At 25.2% G+C, this 25,713-nt stretch overlaps 2 protein-coding genes across 4 annotated transcripts in view; one reads left to right on the top strand and one right to left on the bottom strand.

Moving 5' to 3' along the window:
- The window catches only part of LOC111685295 (putative epidermal cell surface receptor), a 61,596-nt gene extending 46,052 nt beyond the window's left edge, over nucleotides 1-15,544 (bottom strand). For all 3 annotated transcript variants that reach the window (XM_046949280.1, XM_046949281.1, XM_023447550.2), the window contains exons 1-2: nucleotides 15,398-15,544; nucleotides 9,126-10,162 (exon numbers count right to left, since the gene is read on the bottom strand). In XM_046949280.1, the coding sequence (XP_046805236.1) occupies nucleotides 9,126-9,831 (706 nt within the window). In that variant the 5' untranslated portion in view covers nucleotides 9,832-10,162; nucleotides 15,398-15,544. The remainder of the gene's footprint in view (nucleotides 1-9,125; nucleotides 10,163-15,397) is intronic.
- The window catches only part of LOC111685293 (DNA replication licensing factor REC), a 94,655-nt gene that overhangs the window by 24,269 nt on the left and 44,673 nt on the right, over nucleotides 1-25,713 (top strand). Inside the window, exon 2 of the mRNA XM_046949282.1 lies at nucleotides 15,609-15,809. The gene's annotated coding sequence lies outside the window, so the exon portion shown is untranslated. The remainder of the gene's footprint in view (nucleotides 1-15,608; nucleotides 15,810-25,713) is intronic.

Raw genomic sequence — 25,713 nt, 5'->3', positions numbered from 1 at the left:
AAACTAAATAATTGGCTAATCCATAGACTAGTCAATACACCAGTCTATAGACTAGTCAATAGAACAAACTAATCAATTGACCAGTCCATAGACTAGTCAATAGAAAAGTACATAGACTAGTCAATATACCACTCCATACACCGGTCCATAAACCAGTCCATAGACGAGTCCATAAAATAATAAATAGACCAGTTCTTACAGCAGTCAATAGACTAATCAATATACCATTAAATAGTTTAGTCCATCTACTAGTCGATTGTCCGGTCCATAGACTAGTTAATAGAACCGTCCTTGGATTGTCAATAGACCAGTCGATATATAAGCCTACAGACTATAGACTAGTCAATATACAAGTCCATAGACTTATCAATTTACAGTCAAAAGAACAGTCGATAGTCCAAAATATTAGTCCATAGACAAGTTAATATACTAGTCCATAGACTAGTAAATAGAACAGTCCACATAACAGTCCACAGACTAGTCAATAGACCAGTCCATATATTAGTCAATAGACTTGTTCATAGACTAATCAAAAATCGCTTCAAATACCAACTTTAAAATGTAAATGAGTCGAAGCACTGTTCATTATGGCTAAAACTCTAGCAAATTATAATGTTTCGTTAATATTCATTTATAATTATACGTTCACAAACTTTCTGTTGTTTAAAATTTCTATGACCAAATATTTGTTTTAGCACGGTTTCATTTCAATTCTAAAAATAATCCCACAAAATCCTACAACACTTAATTTCTCTTTCAATGCCAAGCCCAGTTTTTTTTTTCAAAAAAATAAAATTAAACTCTTGAGTTGTAAAAAAAACTTAAAAATATTCAAGAACTTTGTTTTTAAATACTTAAGCAATTATTTTAAACCAATAATAAAAAAAAAACTAATTTTTTATTAATTAAATATAAACACATGATTTTGAAAAAAATTAAATTTTTTTTTAACACCTACTTAAAAATATAACGCAAAATAAACTTCAAATGACTGGCAACCAAGACAAGGCCATTTGAAAAAAAATATAAGCAATAATTGAAAATCATATTAAAAAAAAAAAGATTTAAATAATAATCATAAAAAAATTAATTTAAATCTTAAGAAATATATAAAAAACTAGTTTTATTAAGCAAATTGTTTTTTTTTTTTTTGTCTTTATAACAACCATAATGTAATTATTGAAGTTCAAAGTTAATTTATGGTGGTAATAAAAATAAACACAAACACATACATACACATATATAGAAATATTTTTTGTTATTTTTTTTTTTTTTCTTCATTAACTATATATAACTTGTCTTTGGAGTGAAATAGAGAGAGAAAGATTTAGAATCTAAAGTCATTAGCTGGATATTTCTAATGTGACTGTACTAGTTAGTACTTTTTAAATACTGGTTGGTTACTTAGATGTTTGCTATTGAAATTGAAAATTGTTAATGGCGAAATATAGATGTTTTTGTTAGAGTCGTTTTAATGTTCATTATAAACTTTAGATTTGCACATTTATTGGCCTTTGATATGAATCTGAAAAGTTGTTTTTAATTACGAAAGTGAAAAGTATTAAAAGAAGGTGATAGTTAGTTAGACTTAGCAGATGTTTATGAGAACAAAATTTTAATTTAAGGTTTAAAAAAAAAAATAATGGATTTTTGAAAGTCAAGTTTACATTTAATATTTAACTAGAATATTTATTTATCTATTACTTTACCTCTGCTTAAAACCATTAAGTATCTAGTGCTTAAAAATATCAATCATGTTTTTAAAGTGCGTCATTGTTTTGCTTTTACTTAACAGTTTTTTATTTTCGTTGTTTTATTCCAATCTAATTGCTATTGATCTTTTTAAACCCATTCACTTTATAAATACATATGTATGTATTTCTACAAATATTTAACATTGTAACATGTTAATACTTAGGCGGATTTGCAAATACTGTTGAAATAATATTAAATGTGAAAAACAGCAATACATTTGCTAATTGTTTTTTTTTTTGTAATTTATTTGATTTACTTAACTAAATAAATGTATTTAGTTCAAAGTTTCTAGTTTGTGCAATTATGCTTAAAATCATTGTAAATCGTTTTAGTTTAATTTGTTATAAATACTTAGCTATTTTAAAGTATATTTTGTAAAGGTTTTCAAATTGTTTAACAACTTTATTAAGGTGGTGTACAGCATAAGGAATTGTATAGCAGACTAGACGCAAGATTAGAGCATAGACTATTTCAAAGACTAGACCATAAACAATTTCAAAAACTAGACCAAAGACCAGCGCAAATACTAGTCTACAGTATTGCGCTATGAACCATCTAATGGTACATAGACTTGCTCAAGACTACTAGTCATTAGACTAGTTCATACACGAAAAGACTAGAACAAAATTAGTCAATAAACTAATCGTAGACAAGTCAATAGACCTGTACACATACTAGTCCGTAGACTAGTTCATAGACTTGGCCATAGACTAAGCAAAATACTATTCCATAGACAAGGCTAAAAACTAGAGCAATGAATTTATTAGTTCATAGGCTAGTCAATCGATAAAATCATATACTGGTCGTTAGACCAGTTCATACACTAATCCATTAGACAAGTTCAAAAACTAGCCAACAACAGCCTAGCCAAAAGACTAGTTCATAGACTAGTCGAATTACTAGTTCATAGACTAGTCGAATTACTAGTTCATAGACTAGTCGAAAGGCTAGTTCATAGACTAGTCGAAAGGCTAGTTCATAGACTTGTCGAAAGGCTAGTTCATAGACTAGTCGAAAGGCTAGTTCATAGACTTGTCGAAAGACTGCAGATCAAGCCATAGACCCATCCATATATCAGTCAAAAGATTAGCCCACACACTAGTTCATAGACAAGGTTGAAGACTAGTCCAGTTAATAGACCAGTACAAATAATATTCCATAGACTAGTCAATAGACCACTACATAAACTGGTCCATAGACTACTACATAAACTGGTCCATAAACAATGCGACTTGTTAATAGGCAAGTAGTGTAGTCAATAGACTAACCAAAAAACTACTAACAAGAGTACTCCAGAGACTAGTTAATATACAATTTAATAGAATAGACAACATAGACTACTTACTAGGCTAATAAATTGCTAACTATTAAATAGGTAGACTAGTGAATAGAGTAATCAACAGACTAGATCATAGACTTGTCCATAGACTGACTGTTCATAGATAAACTAGCCCATAGATAAGTCTACTGTTTTAATCATTAACTAATATAATGGCTTATCATAAGACATGTCACTCGTGCAAAAACTAGACAACACACTAGTTCATAGACTAGTGAAAAGACCAGTCTATAAAAAAGCCTACTGACTTGTTTATATACTAGTCTATATATTAGTCTACAGACTAGACAAGTCAAAAGACCAGTCTATAGACAAGCCTACTGACTTGTTTATATACTAGTCTATATATTAGTCTACAGACTAGTCTATAGATATATCAATTGACTAGACAATAGAACAGTCAGTAGACTAATATACAAATAGTACTCCAGGCACTAGTCTATTGGCTACTAACTAGACTAGTCCATAGGCTAGCCAATTAGAAAGCCAATAATCTAGTCAATATACTTCTCCATAGAATAGTCAGTAGACAAGTCCATAGAGTATTCACTAGACTAGTCCATAAACTAATGACTAGTCATTTGACTTGTTACTTGTCCAGAAATTAGCTAATATATACTAATCAACAGACCTGCCCATAAACTAGTCAATAAGCTAGCCTATATGCTAATGACTAGACTAATATAATCATAGGCTAATCAATAGTAATCAATCAATAGACTTGTCAACCTATAGTTTATTCCGTATAATAGTTACAGACTACTAACTAGACTTGTCAATAGACAAGGCCATAGGCTAATCATTAGATTAGACAAAATAATAATTGACTATTCAAATTACTTGTCAATTGTTCTATTGTCAATAGACTTTGACATAAGCCTATTGACTACCCAGCAAAAATAAAACGAAGTACTTCCAAAAGAATAACATTTATCATCACTTCAAAAGTAGCATTAAGTGAATTTGTTTACCTTCTATGGAAGTGATGTTTATTGATTAAAAAAATCGCCTGTGTTAAAATGATCACTTCTTCAGATCATTTTCAGTACTTCCATGGAGTAAATTTTACTTCTTTTTCACTTCTTTGGATGTGCTTTTTTTGCTGGGTAGTCCATGAATATAATTTTGGAATTTGTTCCATATTTTTAATAAAATACTCTTATAGCTTACACACTCCCTTAACATTTTCGAAATTTTTTCGTATTTTCTTAACTAACACGTGTCTAATTCAATTCAACATTTTAGGTCTATAACAATTTAATTGCCATAAATGTTAACTATGTTTTTTGCAGACTTTTTTTAAGATTTTTGTTTTTATAAAAAAAAACTTGTTTCCCTACCTCTTAAAGAAACTATTTCAAATCTACTCTAAAGATAGCAAAAGTCTGCATTTGTTCAATAAATATTTTTATTAAATATTTACATAATTCGTTTACAACCCATTTTTTTGTAGATTGTTTAACTTGGATTTGCATATTGTCATATATATGACAATCAAATAAAAGAAATACATACAGACATATACATACATACGTGCATTTGGCAGATACTGACTGTTGTTTATAAACTAAAGAAAATATTTTTATTTACTTAATTAAATCGTTTTCTTTTATGTGTGGGTGTAGATTAAATAAATAATGTTAAAAAAAATATTTAAAAAATATACCTACACACATAAAGGTAAATAAATAATTGCTGCTTGGTTGCAGTTTTAAAAAATAATAAAAAAAATTAAAAAATACTCAGTTGCAAACGCTTAAGAAAATGTCTAAAATAACTTTTTATGATATTAAAGCATTTTATGTGGTAAAATTTAATAAAAATCTGTCTGTTCATTGGTATTTAAGATATAAAGGTTATAGCTATAAGAAATATAAAATTATGTTTGTAATGCAAATACAGAAAATCGATAATTTTTTAAATCTTTTTTTTTTATTAAAAAATAATTTATTTTCATTTATTTTCTATACAAAATTATATTCTTCATTGACCTGTTTTTAAATTTTAACTAAACCGGAAATTTTCAAAATATAATTGATGGCTTTCAAAATGTTTGAGCTTTAAAAAAATACCGCCTTCAAATCTTTACATTTAAATACCGGTAAAACCTATTAAATTTTCTTTAATTTATTTCTAATCAAAAAAAAATATTTTTGTTTTCATTCAAATAGAACAAATTACCCAAAATTTTCCATTCTTTTATAAAATTAAAAATAACTTTAACAAGTGTTTTTTTATTGTTTCTCTCCTCATTTTCATAATAATTCTTTGTTATTGGTTACGACTCCCCTCTTTTTGTCTGTATTCGTTTAACACACAGGTATAAAATAGTTATCTTTTATATAATACCTTTTCATGTTTTGAAATCATTCAAATCTATAGAAGATTAATGTGGTAAAATAACAATTCTCATAAATATATTTTGGTTTTTGTTGTTATACCCTACACCACTATAGTGGGGAGGGTATTATACGTTTGTGCTGATGTTTGTAACATACAAAAATATTGGTCCAATACCCACCTTAAAGTATACCGATCGATTCAGAATAATTTTTTGAGTCGATTAAGACATGTCCGTCCGTCCATCCGTCCGTCCGTCTGTCCGGCTGGCTGGCTGTCCATGTAAACCTTGTGCGCAAGGTACAGGCCGCAATTTTCAAGATAATTTGATGAAATTTGGACCAAGCATGTTTTTTGGCACAAGGACGAAGCCTATTGAAAATGGTTGAAATCGGTCCATTATTTCACCTAGCCCCCATACAACCGTACCTCCCGATTTGAACTTTTTATGCTATAATTACGTCAAATATTCTACTATCTCTCTAAAAATTGGCACAAATAAGCCTATATTTGACCCTAGCCCCCATACAAACCCCCCTTCAAAAAATGACTTAAACGTCTAAAATTGACTTGTAACCATTTGTATCGTAATGAAACTCAACAAAACTAACTGTTATTTAGAAATATATCCTTTTCCCAAATTTACCGAGGATCGGCCCATATTTGACCTATATAAAGCCTCATTTAGAAATTTTAGTTTTTTATCAATAAATGGCTTAAATATTTTGGAATTATGGTAATATTCAACATAAAAGTTTCTTTACAAAAAATAAAAATTTTATAAAAGTAAAAATTGTAAAAATATACTCATGGTGTAGGGTATCATATGGTCGGCCATGCCCGACTATACTTTCCTACTTGTTTTTTTAATAGAATGAATCAAACAAAAAAAAAAAAGAACTCACACACATAGAATCTAATTGGAAATTTAAACCTTTAACTTTGTAATAGAATAAAAATAAATTACACCATTTTCGGTAAAAAAATTAAAAGAAAATAATCTTAAATTATTAAAAAATTCGCGATTTTATCACGAGTTTATTTACTTGAAAAGTCAAAAACTTTTGCAGTTGCATTTGCTTTAAAGAAATAAGTTTGATTGTTGTCTATTAAAATGTAATTATTTTGGAGTTTGCTACAAAAGGAAAATATTATAGAAAATTTTCTATAAAAAGGAGATTTTTATCAAACATTTTGTATATAAGGAAAATTTTGATTAAAAATTTTCTATACAAAAAGATTTTTATAGAAAAATTTCCATAGAAAAAATTATTTGCAATTCTTTATAAGAGAAGATAATATTATAAAAAATTCTCTGGAAAAGGAGTATTTTATGGAAAATTCTCTATAAAAAACGAACTTTATCAAAAATTTCCTAGAAAAAAAGAATTTTATCAAATAATATTTACAAACAGTGATTTTTATGGAAAATTCTCTATAAAAAGAGAATTTTATCGAAAATTCTCTATAAAAAGAGAATTTTATCTAAAAATCTCTATAAAAAGAGAATTTCATTGAAAAAATCTCCATAAAAGGAGAATTTAAACGAATTTTATTGAAAAATTATAAAAAGAGATATTTATCGAAAATTTTCTATAAAAAGAGAATTTTATCGAAAATTTTCTATATAAAGAGAATTTTGTCGAAAATTTTTAATAAAAAAAGAATTTTATCGAAAATTTTCTATAAAAAGAGAATTTTATCGAAAATTTTCTATAAAAGGAGAATTTAATCGAAATTTTTCTATAAAAAGAGAATTTAATCGAAATTTTTCTATAAAAAAATTTATCGAAAATTCTCTATAAAAAGAGAGTTTTATCGAAAATTCTCTATAAAAAGAGAATTCTCGAAAATTCTCTATAAAAAGAAAATTTTATCGAAAATTCTCTATAAAAAGAAAATTTTATCGAAAATTCTCTATAAAAAGAAAATTTTATCGAAAATTCTCTATAAAAAGAAAATTTTATCGAAAATTCTCTATAAAAAGAAAATTTTATCGAAAATTCTCTATAAAAAGAAAATTTTATCGAAAATTCTCTATAAAAAGAAAATTTTATCGAAAATTCTCTATAAAAAGAAAATTTTATCGAAAATTCTGTATAAAAAGAAAATTTTATCGAAAATTCTCTATAAAAAGAAAATTTTATCGAAAATTTTCTATAAAAAAGAATTTTATCGAAAATTCTCTATAAAAAGAGAATTTTATCGAAAATTCTCTATAAAAAGAGAGTTTTATCGAAAATTCTCTATAAAAAGAATTTCTCGAAAATTCTCTATAAAAAGAGAATTCTCGAAAATTCTCAATAAAAAGAGAATTCTCGAAAATTCTCTATAAAAAGAGAATTCTCGAAAATTCTCTATAAAAAGAGAATTCTCGAAAATTCTCTATAAAAAGAGAATTCTCGAAAATTCTCTATAAAAAGAAAATTTTATCGAAAATTTTCTATAAAAAGAAAATTTTATCGAAAATTTTCTATAAAAAAAGAATTTTATAGAAAATTCTCTATAAAAAGAGAATTTTATCGAAAATTCTCTATAAAAAGAGAATTTTATCGAAAATTTTCTATAAAAAGAGAATTTTATCGAAAATTTTCTATAAAAAGAGAATTTTATCGAAAATTCTCTATAAAAAGAGAATTTTATCGAAAATTCTCTATAAAAAGAGAATTTTATCGAAAATTCTCTATAAAAAGAGAATTTTATTGAAAATTCTCTATAAAAAGAGAATTTTATCGAAAATTCTCTATAAAAAGAGAATTTTATCGAAAATTTTCTATAAAAAAAGAATTTTATCGAAAATTTTCTATAAAAAGAGAATTTTATCGAAAATTTTCTATAAAAAGAGAATTTTATCGAAAATTTTCTATAAATAGAGAATTTTATCGAAAATTTTCTATAAATAGAGAATTTTATCGAAAATTTTCTGTAAATAGAGAATTTTATCAAAAATTCTCTACAAAATCGAATTTTTACGAAATTTTTCTATAAAAAGTAAATTTTATTAAAGACTTTCTATAAAAAAAGGAACTGCATCAAAAATTCTTTATAAAAATAGAGTTCTATCGAAGGTTCTCTATAAAAAGAACATTTTATTGAAAATTCTTTATAACATTAAAATTTAATTGACAATTTTCTATAAAAAGAGAATTTTATCGAAAATTTTCTACAAAAAGAAAATTCTATCGAAAATATTCCATAAAAAGAGAAATTTATAGTGAATTCTCTATAAAAGAGAATTTACTATAAAAAATTTTCTTTTATCGAAAATTCTCTAAAAAATTAAAATATTATCGAAAATTCTCTATAAAAATAGAATTCTATCGAAAGTTCTCTACAAAAAGAGAATTGAAAGAAAATATTGTATTGAAAAGTTTTATCGATTATTTTCTATTGAAATAAAATTTTGATATTAAGTTTTCTCTTCTAAAAAAGATATCTAATTTTTTAGAATATTTTTTAATAATTTGAAAAATTGCCCTTAATTTTACATGGAAAATGGTGTTTAAAAGCTAACAACACTCTCTATAATCTAACAACACTCTATAATCCCAAATTCTGAAATTACTACAAAAACACTAAAGTAAAGAAAACAAATTATTATATTGTCTAGTTTAAGAAAATAGTTTCTGTTAAAAAACTTCAAAAAACAAAATAGAAATAGAAACAACAATAACAATAATAAGAAACTTACCAGTATTTGAGTGTAATGAATTTGAAGCGGTTGTTGAGCTAGAAGCTGAAGAAGATGATGATGATAATTCATCTAGAGAAGTAGAAGATGGATTTGTTAAAGGCGAAGTTGTTGTTGTTGTTGTTAATATTGGGGCCGCATCTGCAGCAGCGGCAGAGTCTGTTGTGGAAGACATAAAAGTCATTGAACTATCGTTATTCATTTCAGTTGGTATTGTTGTTATTGAAGCTGGTGTTGCTGCTGTTGTTGTTGCTATTTCTAAAGTTTTAGCCTCAACATCCATTTCTATAACATCATCTAGACGATTGATGTTGGCCTCTGTATTAGTATTGGAACTGACAGACGACGAAGCATCAACATTATCAGCGTTGGTGTTATTGTTTTGCAATGTTGGCATCATTGTAACGGCAGCAACTTCATTTATTGTTTGCAAAGCTGGTGCTGGTGTTGTTGTTGTTATTGCTACAAATTCTGTTGTTGCTGGTGATTGTGAGCCATCAGTAACATCATTTGTTATATTATTGTTATTATTATTATTATTTGCATCATCGTTGTTTGCTGGTGCTGCTTGAGTTTGAATGCCACCACATAAAAGTGTAGCACAAATTAAGGCAACCATAAACCATGTCGATGATGATGCCGATGATGAAGATGATGCTGTGGTTAACGCTGTCGGAGATTTTCTACGTTTACTTGTTGTTAACATTTTCGTGAATTATATATTTGTTGTTGTTGTTGCTGTTGTTGGCCGTAGTATATTCTCTAAACAATTTTCTTCTTTTATATAATTTTGTTTTCTTGTTAAATCTAATTTTCACTAGACTTTAATTTATTGATGATTTTTATTTCTTTTTTTTATATTTTATTATTTCGTTTCGTAACTAGGAAGTTTACACTTTTGTTTTGTTTTTTTTTCTCTCACTTTAGATTTACAAGTATAATTTTAAATTAAAACCAAGTAATTTAATTTTTTTATATATAACACATTAAGTTTGTGTTAATTACCAAATTTTGGTTTTGTTTAAGGGCTCATGTTGCTAAAAAAAAATAAGAAAAAATTTATATAGAAAATTTATTATCATAATTTTCAGAAAAAATTAATTATTGTTTTTTAAATTATTGCAAATCAATCATCTGCTTTAGTTTAAAACTAAAACCTTGGCCTAGTTTTTTGTTTTGTCGCAAAGTCATAAACTTGTTGATTTGATTTGATGTTTAATTTTAATTAAAAAATTTATTACGCTTTAATTAATTTAATTGCTAAAGTTTAATCATTGTATGTGTATGTGTGTGTGTGTGGTAAACAAATTGTTATCACATTTTTTTCATAAAAGTCATTTCCGTTTGATTTTATCTCAACTTAGCTCACAATGTCAATTAACAAATTACGGTTTTTTATTGATCAATTAGAAATAAAATAGACCATGAATATTAACATTAAACATTTATTATAAAATGTCAAAGCTATGATTTTAATGCAGATTTTTTTAAGACAAACATTTTGTTCAAATACAATGTCATTTTGTAATATAAAGAGAAACATTTTAAAATTTAAATTTCTATAAAAGGGAAAATTAATTAAAAATTTTCTATAATGCAAAGACAAGACATCTCTTTCCTCTTTTGTGGAACTTTGTTGTTTAGTAAAATCTATTGCAAGCTCGTTCTTTGGTTCTTTTCATTAGAAGATACAAAAACTCAGAATTTAGTGCATCTCGAATGGATGAAATATTTTAAAGTTTTTAAATATTTTCGCATATTTTGTTATTAACTCTCCTGAAAATGTATTATTACATGAATCTCATCTGGAAGAAATGGAGACTTGAACCTTACATTGTGCACTTGCTAAGTGTTCTCAATTGAATTCACTAGCTGTCCCAACTGTTTCGACATTATGTCGAAAGAATTAGAGAATCAGATAGTTTAATAAACTATATTGGACGTAATCGATGAAAAATCGGAACTCAAGTAATCCACTATCATAACATGGAAAACATTTGAAATGCACTTGATCTGTCTTTGATGAAAAAGGACCTTGAATATCACATCCTCACTTGGTCGACATTATGCCGGAAGAATTGGGACAGTCCCCTGGTTGTTATATCGAAAGTGATCGTTGAAAAATCGGAACTCATGTTTACATGTTATGAACAACCTGTTCATACTTAACATGTAAACATTTGAAATATTCTGACTCTGTCTGCAATAAAAATGGACTTTGTATATCTAAGCGCCTAATTCATATATGTTTAGGTTCGTCAGATTGTATAGCATATCCATGAAAAAGTAAGTGCATATTTTCTTTAAAATTAAACGTAATCGAAAATTTTTTAAAAAGATTGTTTCCCGAAAGTTTTCTATAAAAGGAAAAACTCGTTGTAAAACAGTCATCTATCGAACATTTAGTATATTCTAAAAAAATTCTCAAACATATTCTATAAATTGATCATTTAGGCAGATTTTCCATAAATCGATCAATTATCAAAAATTTTCTGTAAAACGACCATTTATCGAACATTTTCTATAAAACCATCAATTATCGAAAACGTTTTATATACAATTAATTATCGAAAATTTTCTATAAAACGATAATTTATCGATCATATAATATTACCATTTACCGTAAAATTTTTATAAAACGATCACTTATGAAAAATATGCTATAACATGATCATTTATCGAAAATTGTATAAACATTGATAATTTATAGAAAATTTTCTATAAAACTATCTATCGAAAACTCTCTACAAAGTGATCATTTATCAAATATTTCTATAAAACGATCATTTATCTCAAATTTTCTAAAAAAAAATATTTCATAAAACGATCATTTATCTAAAATTTTACATATCGATCAGTTATAGAAAATTTTCTATAAATCGTTCATTTATCCATCATATAAAATGATCATTTATCAAAAATTTTCTATGAATCGAAATTTTTTTATAAAACGATAATTCATTATCATTTATTGAAAATTTTCTATAAAACAATTAATTATTCAAAATTGTCTACAAAATTATTATTTAAGATTTTTTATAAAACTATCAAGAAAATTAATAGTAAATTTTCTTTTTATAGAAAATTTACTATAATTTACGATAAATTTTCTATAAAAAGAGAATTTATCGTAAACTTTCTAAAAAAAGAAAATTTATCGTAAACTTTCTAAAAAAAGAAAATTTATCGTAAACATTCTATAAAAAGAGAATTTATCGTAAATTTTCTATAAAAGAAAATTTATCGTAAATTTTCTATAAAAGAAATTTTATCGTAAATTTTCTATAAAAAGAAAATTTATCGTAAATTTTCTATAAAAAGAGAATTTATCGTAAATTTTCTATAAAAAGAGAATTTATCGTAAATTTTCGATAAAAAGAGAATTTATCGTAAATTTTCGATAAAAAGAGAATTTATCGTAAATTTTCGATAAAAAGAAAATTTATCGTAAATTTTCTATAAAAAGAGAACTTATCGTAAATTTTGTAGAAAAAGAAAATTTATCGTAAATTTTCCTTAAAAAGAAAATTTATCGTAAATTTTCCTTAAAAAGAAAATTTATCGTAAATTTTCTATAAAAAGAAAATTTATCGTAAATTTTATAAAAAAGAAAATTTATCGTAAATTTTCTATAAAAAGGAAATTTATCGTAAATTTTCTATAAAAAGAAAATTTATCGTAAATTTTCTATAAAAAGGAAATTTATCATAAATTTTCTATAAAAAGTAAATTTATCGTAAATTTTCTATAAAAAGTAAATTTATCGTAAATTTTCTATAAAATGAAAATTTATCGTAAATTTTCTATAAAAAGAAAATTTATCGTAAATTTTCTATAAAAAGAAAATTTATCGTAAATTTTCTAAAAAAAGAAAATTTATCGTAAATTTTCTATAAAAAGAAAATTTATCGTAAATTTTCTATAAAAATAAAATTTATCGTAAATTTTCTATAAAAAGAAAATTTACCGTAAATTTTCTATAAAAAGAAAATTTATCGTAAATTTTCTATAAAAATAAAATTTATCGTAAATTTTCTATAAAAAGAAAATTTACCGTAAATTTTCTATAAAATGAAAATTTATCGTAAATTTTCTATAAAAAGAAAATTTATCGTAAATTTTCTATAAAAAGAAAATGTATCGTAAATTTTCTATAAAAAGAAAATGTATCGTAAATTTTCTATAAAAAGAAAATTTATCGCAAATTTTCTATAAAATGAAAATTTATCGTAAATTTTCTATAAAAAGAAAATTTATCGTAAATTTTCTATAAAAAGAAAATTTATCGTAAATTTTCTAAAAAAAGAAAATTTATCGTAAATTTTCTATAAAAAGAAATTTTATCGTAAATTTTCTGTAAAAAGAAAATCTGCTGTAAATTTTCTTTAAAAAGAAAATCTGCTGTAAATTTTCTAGAAAAAGAAAATTGTTGTAAATTTTCTAGAAAAAGAAGATTTATCGTAAATTTTCTAGAAAAAGAAAATTTATCATAAATTTTCTAGAAAAAGAAAATTTATCATAAATTTTCTATAAAAAGAAAATTTACCGTAAATTTTCTATAAAATGAAAATTTATCGTAAATTTTCTATAAAAAGAAAATTTATCGTCAATTTTCTATAAAAAGAAAATTTATCGTAAATTTTCTGTAAAAAGAAAATCTGCTGTAAATTTTCTAGAAAAAGAAGATTTATCGTAAATTTTCTAGAAAAAGAAAATTTATCATAAATTTTCTAGAAAAAGAAAATTTACCATAAATTTTCTATAAAATGAAAATTTATCGTAAATTTTCTATAAAAACAAAATTTACGGTAATTTTCTATAAAAACAAAATTTACGGTAATTTTCTATAAAAACAAAATTTACGGTAAATTTCTATAAAAACAAAATTTATTGTAAATTTTCCATAAAAGGAAAATTTATCGTAAATTTTCTATAAAAAAATTATCGTAAATTTTTAAAAAGAGAAAATTTTTGGTAATTTTATGATAAATTTATAATTTATTTTTATGTCTATTTTAGGTGTAAAGAAATATATTTGAAATTTTCCTATTAGAATTAAAATAAAAACAGGTTTCTTGCTTAAGTCTTTTGTTTTCACTAACGTATATTGTTCTTTAATATAATGTCGACAAATCCTTTTATTTGATAATTTCCATTGTTATTTTTGAATTTGTAAATAAACACAAAAACTAGGAAAAAAAACAAGTTTGTGTCTTAAATCTTTTATTTTAGTGATAGAAATAAATGATAGAAAATTTCGCTAAATTTGGTTTAAGTTATAAGATTTGTAGGGTAACACATTATTTTCTTAACGCCCACGTTTTATTACAAATAAAAAGATTCTTCTGTAATTTCATAATTAAAATTTCTTTACACTTAAGGTTCATTAATTATTGTCTTATAATTTTTTTGTTTTTTTTTTAATATTCTTATTGTTTAAGTTTGACAAGCAAAACAAGTTTATTGCTTAAGTCTTTCGTTTTCACTAAAGTTATTTTTTTTCTTCTTCTTTATATCATTAAGATAATCATCAACAAATTCCTGTAGACATAGTTTGACACAATGGAAAAAACGAAAATATTGTATTTTTTATAAAATAAATTAATTAATGCTAAAATATTAAAAATTCTCTTCTATAAAAGTCACCAGAAGAACCGGTTTCATTTTTAAAGAAAAACACCGAAAAGTTTTTAGTTTCATAAGAAACAATTTAAAGGAACTAAACATGGCATAAAATGGTAACTTTTTTGTTGTTGTTGTTATTTTTTGTCGTTGGTGTAGTTTGTATGTGTTTTTTTCTTGTTGGTTTATTTTGGCTGTATGTGTTGTTTTCTGCTGTTTTTTTTTCTTTTGTAAAGTTATGTGAACCTACAAACAGCTGCAAAATCTACAACCAAATTTTATTTTCGTTTTGGTTTTATTTTATTTAATAAATGCACTAAATTAGTAAAGCAAGTTTTTTTTGTTATTGTGTATTTTTGGGTGATTTTGAAATGTAAGTTGTTAAGTAATCATTGACATGTATTTTTTTCATTTTTAAATAAATGAAAGTGAATTTTATTTATTTTTAAAGAAATCGTAAATTTTTATTCAATTTTGCACTTTTTTTATTTTTGGTGATTCTTTATATTTTTATAAGTTTCACTTTATTATTGCTTCACTTTTTACTATGGGTTATTGTTTGCCTTATTTACTTTTTAGTTATTAAATTTTTTCCAATATTTCTTATATAAAAAAATCTTTAAAATTTATTGCAATATATTTTTTATTACCACTTATTTTTTTTTTTGAAATTTTCTTGTTACCCGTTTTAACGCCCGTTATCGTACAAGCTTTATAATTGACTGAAGTTATTTGTATGAACTGTTAAGCGTTGGCCAGTAATCAACCAGTCTAACTGAGATTTCTCTATTGGCAAATTATGAAAATACACCTCAATATTTTCAAATTCACCTCTTACCTTCTTTTTGTTTTTCTTTTCAGCTTCTTTATTTGCTCTGTTTCCACTTTGGCCACGTTTCAACTTGAGCAGAGTTTATGTATTGTTAAAAGAGAAAGAGCAAAAAAAAACACCACTAATATTTACAAACACTCCAGCTTAAGTTAAACCAACTCCTAGTAATGATGTACAGTGTGCTCAGGAAGTCTTTTTGCAATCTGTTTGGCCACTTGAACATATAAAATGTAAGTTTTTTTAATTTCTTTAATTTGTATATTGAATTTGTCACTTCGTCTAAAATCGATCGAAATATTGGCTCAATAGATACTCAATAGTTGTATTTACATACCTCTCATGGAATTAATCAAAAATCTAGTCCATGTTTTGAATAAACAAGTCTATGTAGATTCGTCTATGTAGTTGTCAATGGCCAAAAGTATTGTCCATTAACTGAGCCATAGGCTTACCAGTAGGGAATCAGTCTATAGCATGGTCCGTGGACTAATCTCCAAACTTGCCATGGGCTTCATAACTCATGGCAAGTAAAGTAAAGGAACGGACAGCCAACTAACCAACCAACCAAGTAACTAACTAACTAACTAACTTACTTATTAACTAACTAATTAACCATCAATCTATCTATCTATCTATCTATCTATCTATCTATCTATCTATCTATCTATCTATCTATCTATCTATCTATCTACCTACCTATCTACCTATCTATCTATCTATCTATCTATCTATCTATCTATCTATCTATCTATCTATCTATCTATCTATCTATCTATCTATCTATCTATCTATCTATCTATCTATCTATCAATCAGTCTATCAATCTATCAATCTATCTATCTATCTATCTATCTATCTATCTATCTATCTATCTATCTATCTATCTATCTATCTATCTATCTATCTATCTATCTATCTATCTATCTATCTATCTATCTATCTATCTATCTACCTATCTATCTATCTATCTATCTATCTATCTATCTATCTATCTATCTATCTATCTATCTACCTATCTATCTATCTATCTATCTATCTATCTATCTATCTATCTATCTATCTATCTATCTATCTATCTATCTATCTATCTATTATCTATCTATCTATCTATCTATCTATCTATCTATCTATCTATCTATCTATCTATCTATCTATCTATCTATCTATCTATCTATCTAACTCACTAACTATCAATAATCTCTTATAATTGATTTTAAATTTGTTTGTAATAAACTCTTTTGACACACTGTATTTCTCTACGATCAATGGTTGCACTTTTTCGTTAGATACCAAAATAATATACAACAACAATAAGAATACAAAAATCACGCAATAGTTCAATATTCAAAAACATAACAAAAACCCAACAACTATAACAACAGTAATATAAGCAACAGGTTTAAAAATAGTTAATACACAATAGAAGTAGTAGAAGGGTAACAAAAATGACATAAATTGAAAAAACAGCAAAAGAGAGAGAGAGAGAAAAAAGAAGAGAATAAAAAAGTGGTGAATTATTAATTTTTTCTCAAAACAATCGAATAGTGAGCTCTAATAAAGGTGTATAGAATGTGTATTAGAGTTTTTTGTTTAACTCATAATCTAATTGGAAAAATTATGGAGTTTTTATAGGTTTATAGTTGTTGGTGTTTTTTTTTTTTTTTTAATTAAACAATTAATAGCTTTTAAATATTTTTTAAAACACTATAACAAAGTATTTGTTTACTCTATATTTCTTGTGGTTTAAAAAATTACTTTTTTTTCAGTTTTAGATTTGTGTTAGATACTTTTATGAAAAAGAAAAAAAAAACAATGCAGTTTAGCTGGCGGCTAAACTGCCTTGACAAAAGACCCAACCCAAAAATTTTTTAAATATTATATTTATCTATATTCTAATGAATCCTTTTTTACTCTAAATACTTGAACTCAAATAAACTTTTAAAATTTTTAACCATAAAAGCTCTTATTTAAAAAATTTTATAAATACCCAGCATAAATAAAACGAAGTACTTCCAAATGAATAACATTTATCACCACTTCAAAAGTACGACTAAGTGAAATTGTTTACCTTGTTTGCAAGTGATGTTTACTGACTCTCAAAAAAGCGAAAAGAATCCAATTAAGTCAAGTTAGTTGTACTACAATTTCAAATCCTAATAACTTCAAATAAAAAACCATAACAATTACTTTCTGAGAATTTACATCAGCTGTAGTGAATCACTTCTTCAGTTCTTTTTCAGTACTTCCATGGAGTAAATTCAACTTCTTTTTCGCTTCTTTGGAAGTTCATTCATTGCCGGGTTCAACTTCTTTTTCGCTTCTTTGAAAGTTCTTTTTTTTTGCTGGGTAGTTTATAAGAATTTTATATTGCGTTGTAGTCGAATATTTATCTTGATTGAAATGATAATTTCATTTGTTGCCATAGCCCTCATACAAAAGTGCTTATTTCTGGACATGGACTTATAGTTTGTAACTTCCTCAAAAATATTGGTATGGCCGCAAATTTTTTTTTCTGAGTTAGTTATAATGTCCATGAACACCATGACACTTTTTGGTTTATCCGTGGACATTATGACACGTCACCCATATAAACTACCCTGCGATATGATCTTCATATCGGTCCATAATTGCTCATATCTGTCATATTATGTCCAATTGCAAAAATCACATTCGCAAATAAATAAACTTATACTGAGTTAGCTAGTTAGTTAGTTAGTTGATTCGTTAGTTAGTTCGTTAGTTAGTTAGTTAGTTAGTTAGTTAGTTAGTTAGTTAGTTAGTTAGTTATTTATTTACTTATTTATTTATTTATTTATTTATTTATTTATTTAGTTAAGTAGTTAGTTAGTTAGTTAGTTCGTTAGTTGGTTGGTTGGTTAGTTAGTTGATTCGTTAGTTAGTTAGTTAGTTAGTTAGTTAGTTAGTTAGTTAGTTAGTTAGTTATTTAGTTAGTTAGTTAGTTAGTTAGTTAGTTAGTTAGTTAGTTAGTTAGTTAGTTAGTTAGTTAGTTAGTTAGTTAGTTAGTTAGGTAGGTAGTTAGTTAGTTAGTTAGTTAGTTAGTTAGTTAGTTAGTTAGCTTATAATAATATACCTAGGCCTTCATTAGTCTTGTTGTACGCTCCTTAACCAGACCTCCGGTATGAATCTACAACTAGAACAATTAGCTACCGATGATTATGGTAATAAGTAAGTTGAGTTTACTTACATCCCACATTTTTTTCTTGTTCTTCCAGTATTTGATGAGACGTTTACGTTTTTGCTGGGTAGCTATGAATAAGTGAGAAATATTTACCCTTCAAAATTAAGATATGAACTAATAAATTCTTAGATAAAATCACAGAATAAATGACACACGGGGGGCTTTAAAAGTTCAGACAAACATATTTTGGCACAAACGACCAACCACTGTTGGAAAAAAATTTCAAAAATTTTTTTCACAAACCTTATATTAAACACCCATTACAATTAACTATTAAATAACTTTATGTTAAAACTGGGGTCATTTGTAAAATAAAAATGTAGCCTTAAAAAAACGTGGCTCTTTAATTAAAACTATTTAGTATAAATTAAAACATATAATATCTTAAGCGTAAAATCTGTATTATTGTTAAAATTATATACTTTTTTGAAGTTCATTAACTGTTAAAATCTTTTAACTCTCATAACATTTAGATGAATGATTGGTGGATGTATGTAATAAATAGTTAATTTAATTATCATTACATGTGGTGTAAAACCAATTTTCAAACCTGATTGACATTGAGGCAAAGTTTGTTTTGTTTTTTTTAACAATAAACTATTAAAACCAACAATAGTCAAAATACACAAAAAGATAACATAGATGAAGCAGTCATAAAAAATTGATTGACAATCACTTTGGCAAGACAGTAAAAGATACAAAAAATAACGCAAATGCATGAGGAGTATTAAAAGCCCGCTTAATGTAACCAACTTTTACACAATTAAATATTGTTTAATGGTTGTGGCTAAAATGTGTAGAGTATGCATGTGAGTAGATGAATGAAGTGTCTTTCTTAACGCTTGTATTTTTTTCTTCATCTTTAAACCAGTTGCATATGAAAGTAAAAGTGATATAATGAAAATAAAAAATATATATATATTTTGGTTTTGTTGTTCGGCAAAACAAAAACACAAATGTTAAGAAAGAAATCATTTAATAATTATATAAAGAAAATATATGCCTTAATAACAACTACAAACAAACATAGCTTACAACCCATAACAATGTTGTATAGATTTTTTTTATAAAAAGTTATTAAACAATTAAAAACCAATTAATTGGAAAAATATCAATATTAATTTGTACAAATGTATTTTTTTAAATTATAGCAGTTTCTTTTTCTTTTGTGTAATAAAAAAAGAGAAAAATTATTTAAACATATTTATCAAATAACCTTTAAATATTTTCAATATAAATAAGATTTTAAGATAATTTCTTAAGAAATCTTTATTTATTTAATAATGATGTCATATTTTTTTTTAAGAAACTGCTTTTGGTATTACTGATGTTAATCAAACTAAAAGAAATACTTTAAATATTTTCTTCAATTTGTACATATTTTTTTATATTTCCTTATATTTTTTATTTTCTTTGACATTTATTAAAACCGTTTAGCTTTTAAATTTAAATTTATGACAAGAATTGAGCATTTTTTAGCAAAAAACAAAAGACTTAAGCAACAAACCTTTTTGCCATTACCTATGGCTTTGTTTTGCATACAAACTAATGTTTGTTGTCTAAGTCTTCTGCTTTTGACTACAAAACAAAGTTTCTTGTCTAACTTTACTTTTGCATTATACTTAGGTTTTCCGTTCTTATTTCCGTTTTGTTGTTGCTATTTCAAACAATTGCACTACAGCATTTGTTTAAGGTATTTTAAGTTTATTTTCATTTCACACAAAGACTTGAATATTAATAAACGAAACAAAACAATCCAGTTTATTATTTTTTTAAAATTTCAAAAAAAGAACGTTACTATATTTAAGAAAACAAAATTATAACAGAATTTTAACAGTCATTAACAATTTGATTTATGTTTATTTCTCTTGTACTCTAACATTTAAAACATGTTTTTAGAATGAAACAACCAGTTTATTGTTTTCTTTTCTAAACAACAAAACATTGCGATTATTCCAAAAACACCATGACAAATTCTTAAAATATTCATAGAGATATATTTGGCTTAGAATGAAGATTAAGCAACAAATGGATAAATGTTAAGTTGTTGTTTTTTAAGACTTTTCAATCTCTCTTAATGGCATCTGTAATGAAAATGGAGAAAGTCTTCTAAGTTGTTATTATAAACATTGATACATAGATAGATAGATTGATAGATAGATAGATAGATAGATAGATAGATAGATAGATAGATAGATAGATAGATAGATAGATAGATAGATAGATAGATAGATAGATAGATAGATAGATAGATAGATAGATAGATAGATAGATAGATAGATAGATAGATAGATAGATAGATAGATAGATATAGATAGATAGATAGATAGAAAGATAGATAGATAGATAGATAGATAGATAGATAGATAGATAGATAGATAGATAGATAGATAGATAGATAGATAGATAGATAGATAGATAGATAGATAGATAGAGATAGATAGATAGATAGATAGATAGATAGATAGATAGATAGATAGATAGATAGATAGATAGATAGATAGATAGATAGATAGATAGATAGATAGATAGATAGATAGATAGATAGATAGATAGATAGATAGATAGATAGATAGATAGATAGATAGATAGATAGATAGATAGATAGATAGATAGATAGATAGATAGATAGATAGATAGATAGATAGATAGATAGATAGATAGATAGATAGATAGAGTTCATTAGTTTGTTATTTTGTTAGTTAGTTAGTTAGTTAGTTAGTTAGTTAGTTCGTTAGTTAGTTAGTTAGTTAGTTAGTTAGTTAGTTAGTTAATTAGTTAGTTAGTTAGTTAGTTAGTTAGTTAGTTAGTTAGTTAGTTAGTTAGTTAGTTAATTAGTTAGTTAGTTAGTTAGTTAGTTAGTTAGTTAGTTAGTTAGTTAGTTAGATAGTTAGTTGGTTGGTTGGTTGGTTAGTTAGTCAACTTTTTTAGAAAATGCAACAAAACATCTAAGAGTCAACAAGGTCTTCATGGTGTGCATGACACAAAAACGGTTCCAAATTTTACATTGTTCTCTCTGTCTTTTAGACCTTCATGCGTTCATTTTCGATGTTGTACTCAATATTCGTAACAAGTTAATTTGGTAATTACACATGTTTTCTAATCTCATCTCATAACATTAATCTTAAACTTATTTATTCTTATTATTATTTCCAATTTTTTTCTAAACAATTGTTTTTTATTGTTCTTGGCTACAATTTAAGCCATCATAAATACCTCAAAAATATTTATCTAATTTTGTTAACTGAAATTGTGTTGGAGGTTCTAAGGTATAAGAATGAGTTTGTTTTTAAAAGAAGTTTACCACATTGTATTTATTTAGCTATGTATGCAATGCTAGAGTTAATATTCATTAAATTTTTCATAAAGACAGGTTCTTCAAAGAAAATTGTGTTAAATTATTTATGTATAATATAGACTTCTAACATAGATGAAATAGAAATAACACATCTAATGTGTGAAGTTTTGACATGTATTTAAATTAGTTTTATGAGAAATTTTTTACATAAAAGAAATGGAAGCTTAATAATGATCATGTTAGCTGTTGATGAAGATACTATTTTGAGTAAGAAAAACTTTCATGATTCTATATTCAAAAGATTTTATGAAAAATGTGGTTAAGAAATATTTGTTTGATAAAGCTTGAATATATTCAAAAATTAACTATAAATACAGAAGAAAAAGTGGATGAATTGTCAATCACTTTTAATAGATATATTATATACAAAAATATTTAACACTTTTTACTGGAAATATATGAAAGTGAAATTTATTACTTCGAAAAAGTAAATCCCTTCATTTTCATTATTTATTTTATGCATTGTAACAAATTATTATTTGTTTAACTACAACAACTGCTGTTGCAGTAAAATACTTACAACAATTTATAAAGTAAAGAAAATTGTTAAAAAATTACAAACACTTAACATTTGTTAACAAAAAAAATTAACAAATGACAACAGAAGAAAAAAAACAAAATGTCATTGACAGCGACAGTAAGAAAATATCAAATGAAGAAGATAGTAAATAAAATTTTTAAACAAAATGTTTAATAGTTGCAAAACCTCAAATATAAATAATGATAAATAACTATTATATTCAAACAAGTCAAAATAAATATAAATATTTATAAATAAATTAATTTTTTTATAAAAAGTTTTAATAAATAAAAAGCTGATTTCTTTGTTAATACTTTTTTGTAATTTAAAGAAAGTTGTAATAATATAATTTTATATATAAACTTTAGAAAAATAAAGTTAAAAGCAAAAATAACCATAAAAGAAAACAGGTCTGTGTCTTAAATCTTTTGTTTTGCAAAACATTGTTCTTAAAAAAACACAGGGCTAATCAATGAAATGGTGTCATTATAACAATATAAAATTCTTATACAGATATATTAAATAGTACAATAAACATTTACTCAGCTTTTGCTTAAATTTTATAAGCTAATGGTTTTATAATGAAAAACAAGTTTATTAACAATATTTTTATTTTCTATACCGGCTTTTAAATAGCAAAAACTTATAGTCATTCTAAATCGAAATGGTTTGATGTAGAAAAAAAGTGGTCTACCTTCAAATCCAGTTCACATTCTTGTTTGTTATAAATGTTTCTTTATTCTCTCCCGTCTAGATGGATTTAGCAAGATATAGAGATTTTCAAATACTATAAGCACACTTCTTATTAGAACAATATTGTAAATTTTTTGAAATTGTTTTTTTACGAGTTTTGCGATTTTTTATTTGTTCCTTTTTATGTTTTAATAAAAAATTGTTTTGTTTCTTATACATACCCAGCAAAAACTCACGTTGAACATTAAGGGGTTGAAAAGAGTTATTTTAGTACTATGTACGCCAGCAAATGTTAGATAGATAGATATATAGATAGATAGATAGATAGATAGATAGATAGATAGATAGATAGATAGATAGATAGATAGATAGATAGATAGATAGATAGATAGATAGATAGATAGATAGATAGATAGATAGATAGATAGATAGATAGATAGATAGATAGATAGATAGATAGATAGATAGATAGATAGATAGATAGATAGATAGATAGATAGATAGATAGATAGATAGATAGATAGATAGATAGATAGATAGATAGATAGATAGATAGATATATAGATAGATAGATAGATAGATAGATAGATAGATAGATAGATAGATAGATAGATAGATAGATAGATAGATATATAGATATATAGATATATAGATATATATATATATAGATAGATAGATAGATAGATAGATAGATAGATAGATAGATAGTCTGTACATTAGACCAGAATGTAACCAGTATTCAGAATCACGCTGTTATCTAAACCAGACCATATTTAATACTCTCAACCAGACTATAGTCTGTACAAAGTACAGTCTACACTTTGCAAATGAATATGATATATAGACTACAGTAGACTATAGTTCATACTCTGAGCCAGACAATAGTCCAAACACTAGTTCATTAAATGGAACTAGTTTGGCCTAGATTGTAGACTCTATTCTGTACACCTAACTACTCTACACTCTGGACCAGCCTGTAGTATATAGTCTGGCAATAACCTCACAAACAATTACTCTAAATATTTTCATTATTTACTTCCTTTTTTCCTTAAAGACTTCTAAATTTCAATGATAAATAACTTTCATTAATTTAAATATTTCCTAATTTGCCACAATTTAAATTTTAATATATTACAATTATTTATATTACCACAATTTTTCTTTTCCACCATTTTTTATTGTTTCTTTTAATTTAACACAAGAAAAAACTACTTGAAATTATTAACATTATTCTGGAACAATTCAGCATTTATAATAAGGATTATGATGCCTTTGCTCTTAAATAAAGTGTTTTTTTGTTGTTAAGAATCCCTTACTCCCTGGATCACTTAATATAATCCCCTACCTTTAACTGTCTTCAGTTAAGTCCTCCCTCTACGTTTTTAATATTAAGAAATAAGTAGCATTTTGAAGATTATAAATCTTTTTTTTATACGTGTTGTTGTTGCTTTCCTAATGTTTAATTTACTTTTTTGTTGATGGTTTTTTTCTTTGTGCTTCAATGAAACTATAAAATTGTATAATTGTGTAAGTGTGTCTGTTTTATTTAAGTGTGAGTGCGTTTAATACTTTGTGTGTAATTTTATTTCACGTTTATTTTTATTTTTGTTAAAGAAAAGGACAAGATTTGTTTGCTTTGTTCTGGTGGTCTTTGGTAAGACAAACAGGGTGTTTAAAAGTGAGCTAATAATTCTCGAAATGGTGGAAATATTATCTAATAAAATCCATTTCAAAACTAAAACAATGAATATCTCTGAACGTACCATCACTTGTTAGGTATTTTAGTACTTGGAATCTTATACCATTATTAACATTAAAAATGTGCCATATTGATTGAAAAATTATATTATTGAAAAAGAACATTCATGGCACCATCTTTTTGTCAGACTCTTTTTTTGACAAATGAACGCAATTCTTATTTAAGCACATAAATTGACAATTTGGTACAATATTTTTTGGATTTGCTGGGAAGTTTTTGTATTTTTCATTTTCAAAGCATAAGTAGAAGGGGAGGGGCACTTATAATACATTGATAATGATGGCAACCACGCGCCACAAATTTATTCAATATAAAGTCACATATACATATACCCTCAAACGATATACATATACACTCAAACTTGTAAAATATTAATACTGAAGGAACCCAGAGGGATATGGACTATAGACTAGACCTTAGTCTATATAATAAACTAGACTATAGACTAGACTATAGACTAGATTATAGACTAGACTATAGACTAGACTACAGACTAAACTATAGTCTATACTATAGACTAGACTATAGACTAGACTATAGACTAGACTATAGACTAGACTATAGACTAGACTATAGACTAGACTATAGACTAGACTATAGACTAG

This window comes from Lucilia cuprina, chromosome 4, assembly GCF_022045245.1.
Source record: "Lucilia cuprina isolate Lc7/37 chromosome 4, ASM2204524v1, whole genome shotgun sequence".
Classification (NCBI taxonomy): domain Eukaryota; kingdom Metazoa; phylum Arthropoda; class Insecta; order Diptera; family Calliphoridae; genus Lucilia; species Lucilia cuprina.
Note: the sequence above shows the minus strand (reverse complement) of the source record. Positions and strands in the feature narration are given on the sequence as shown.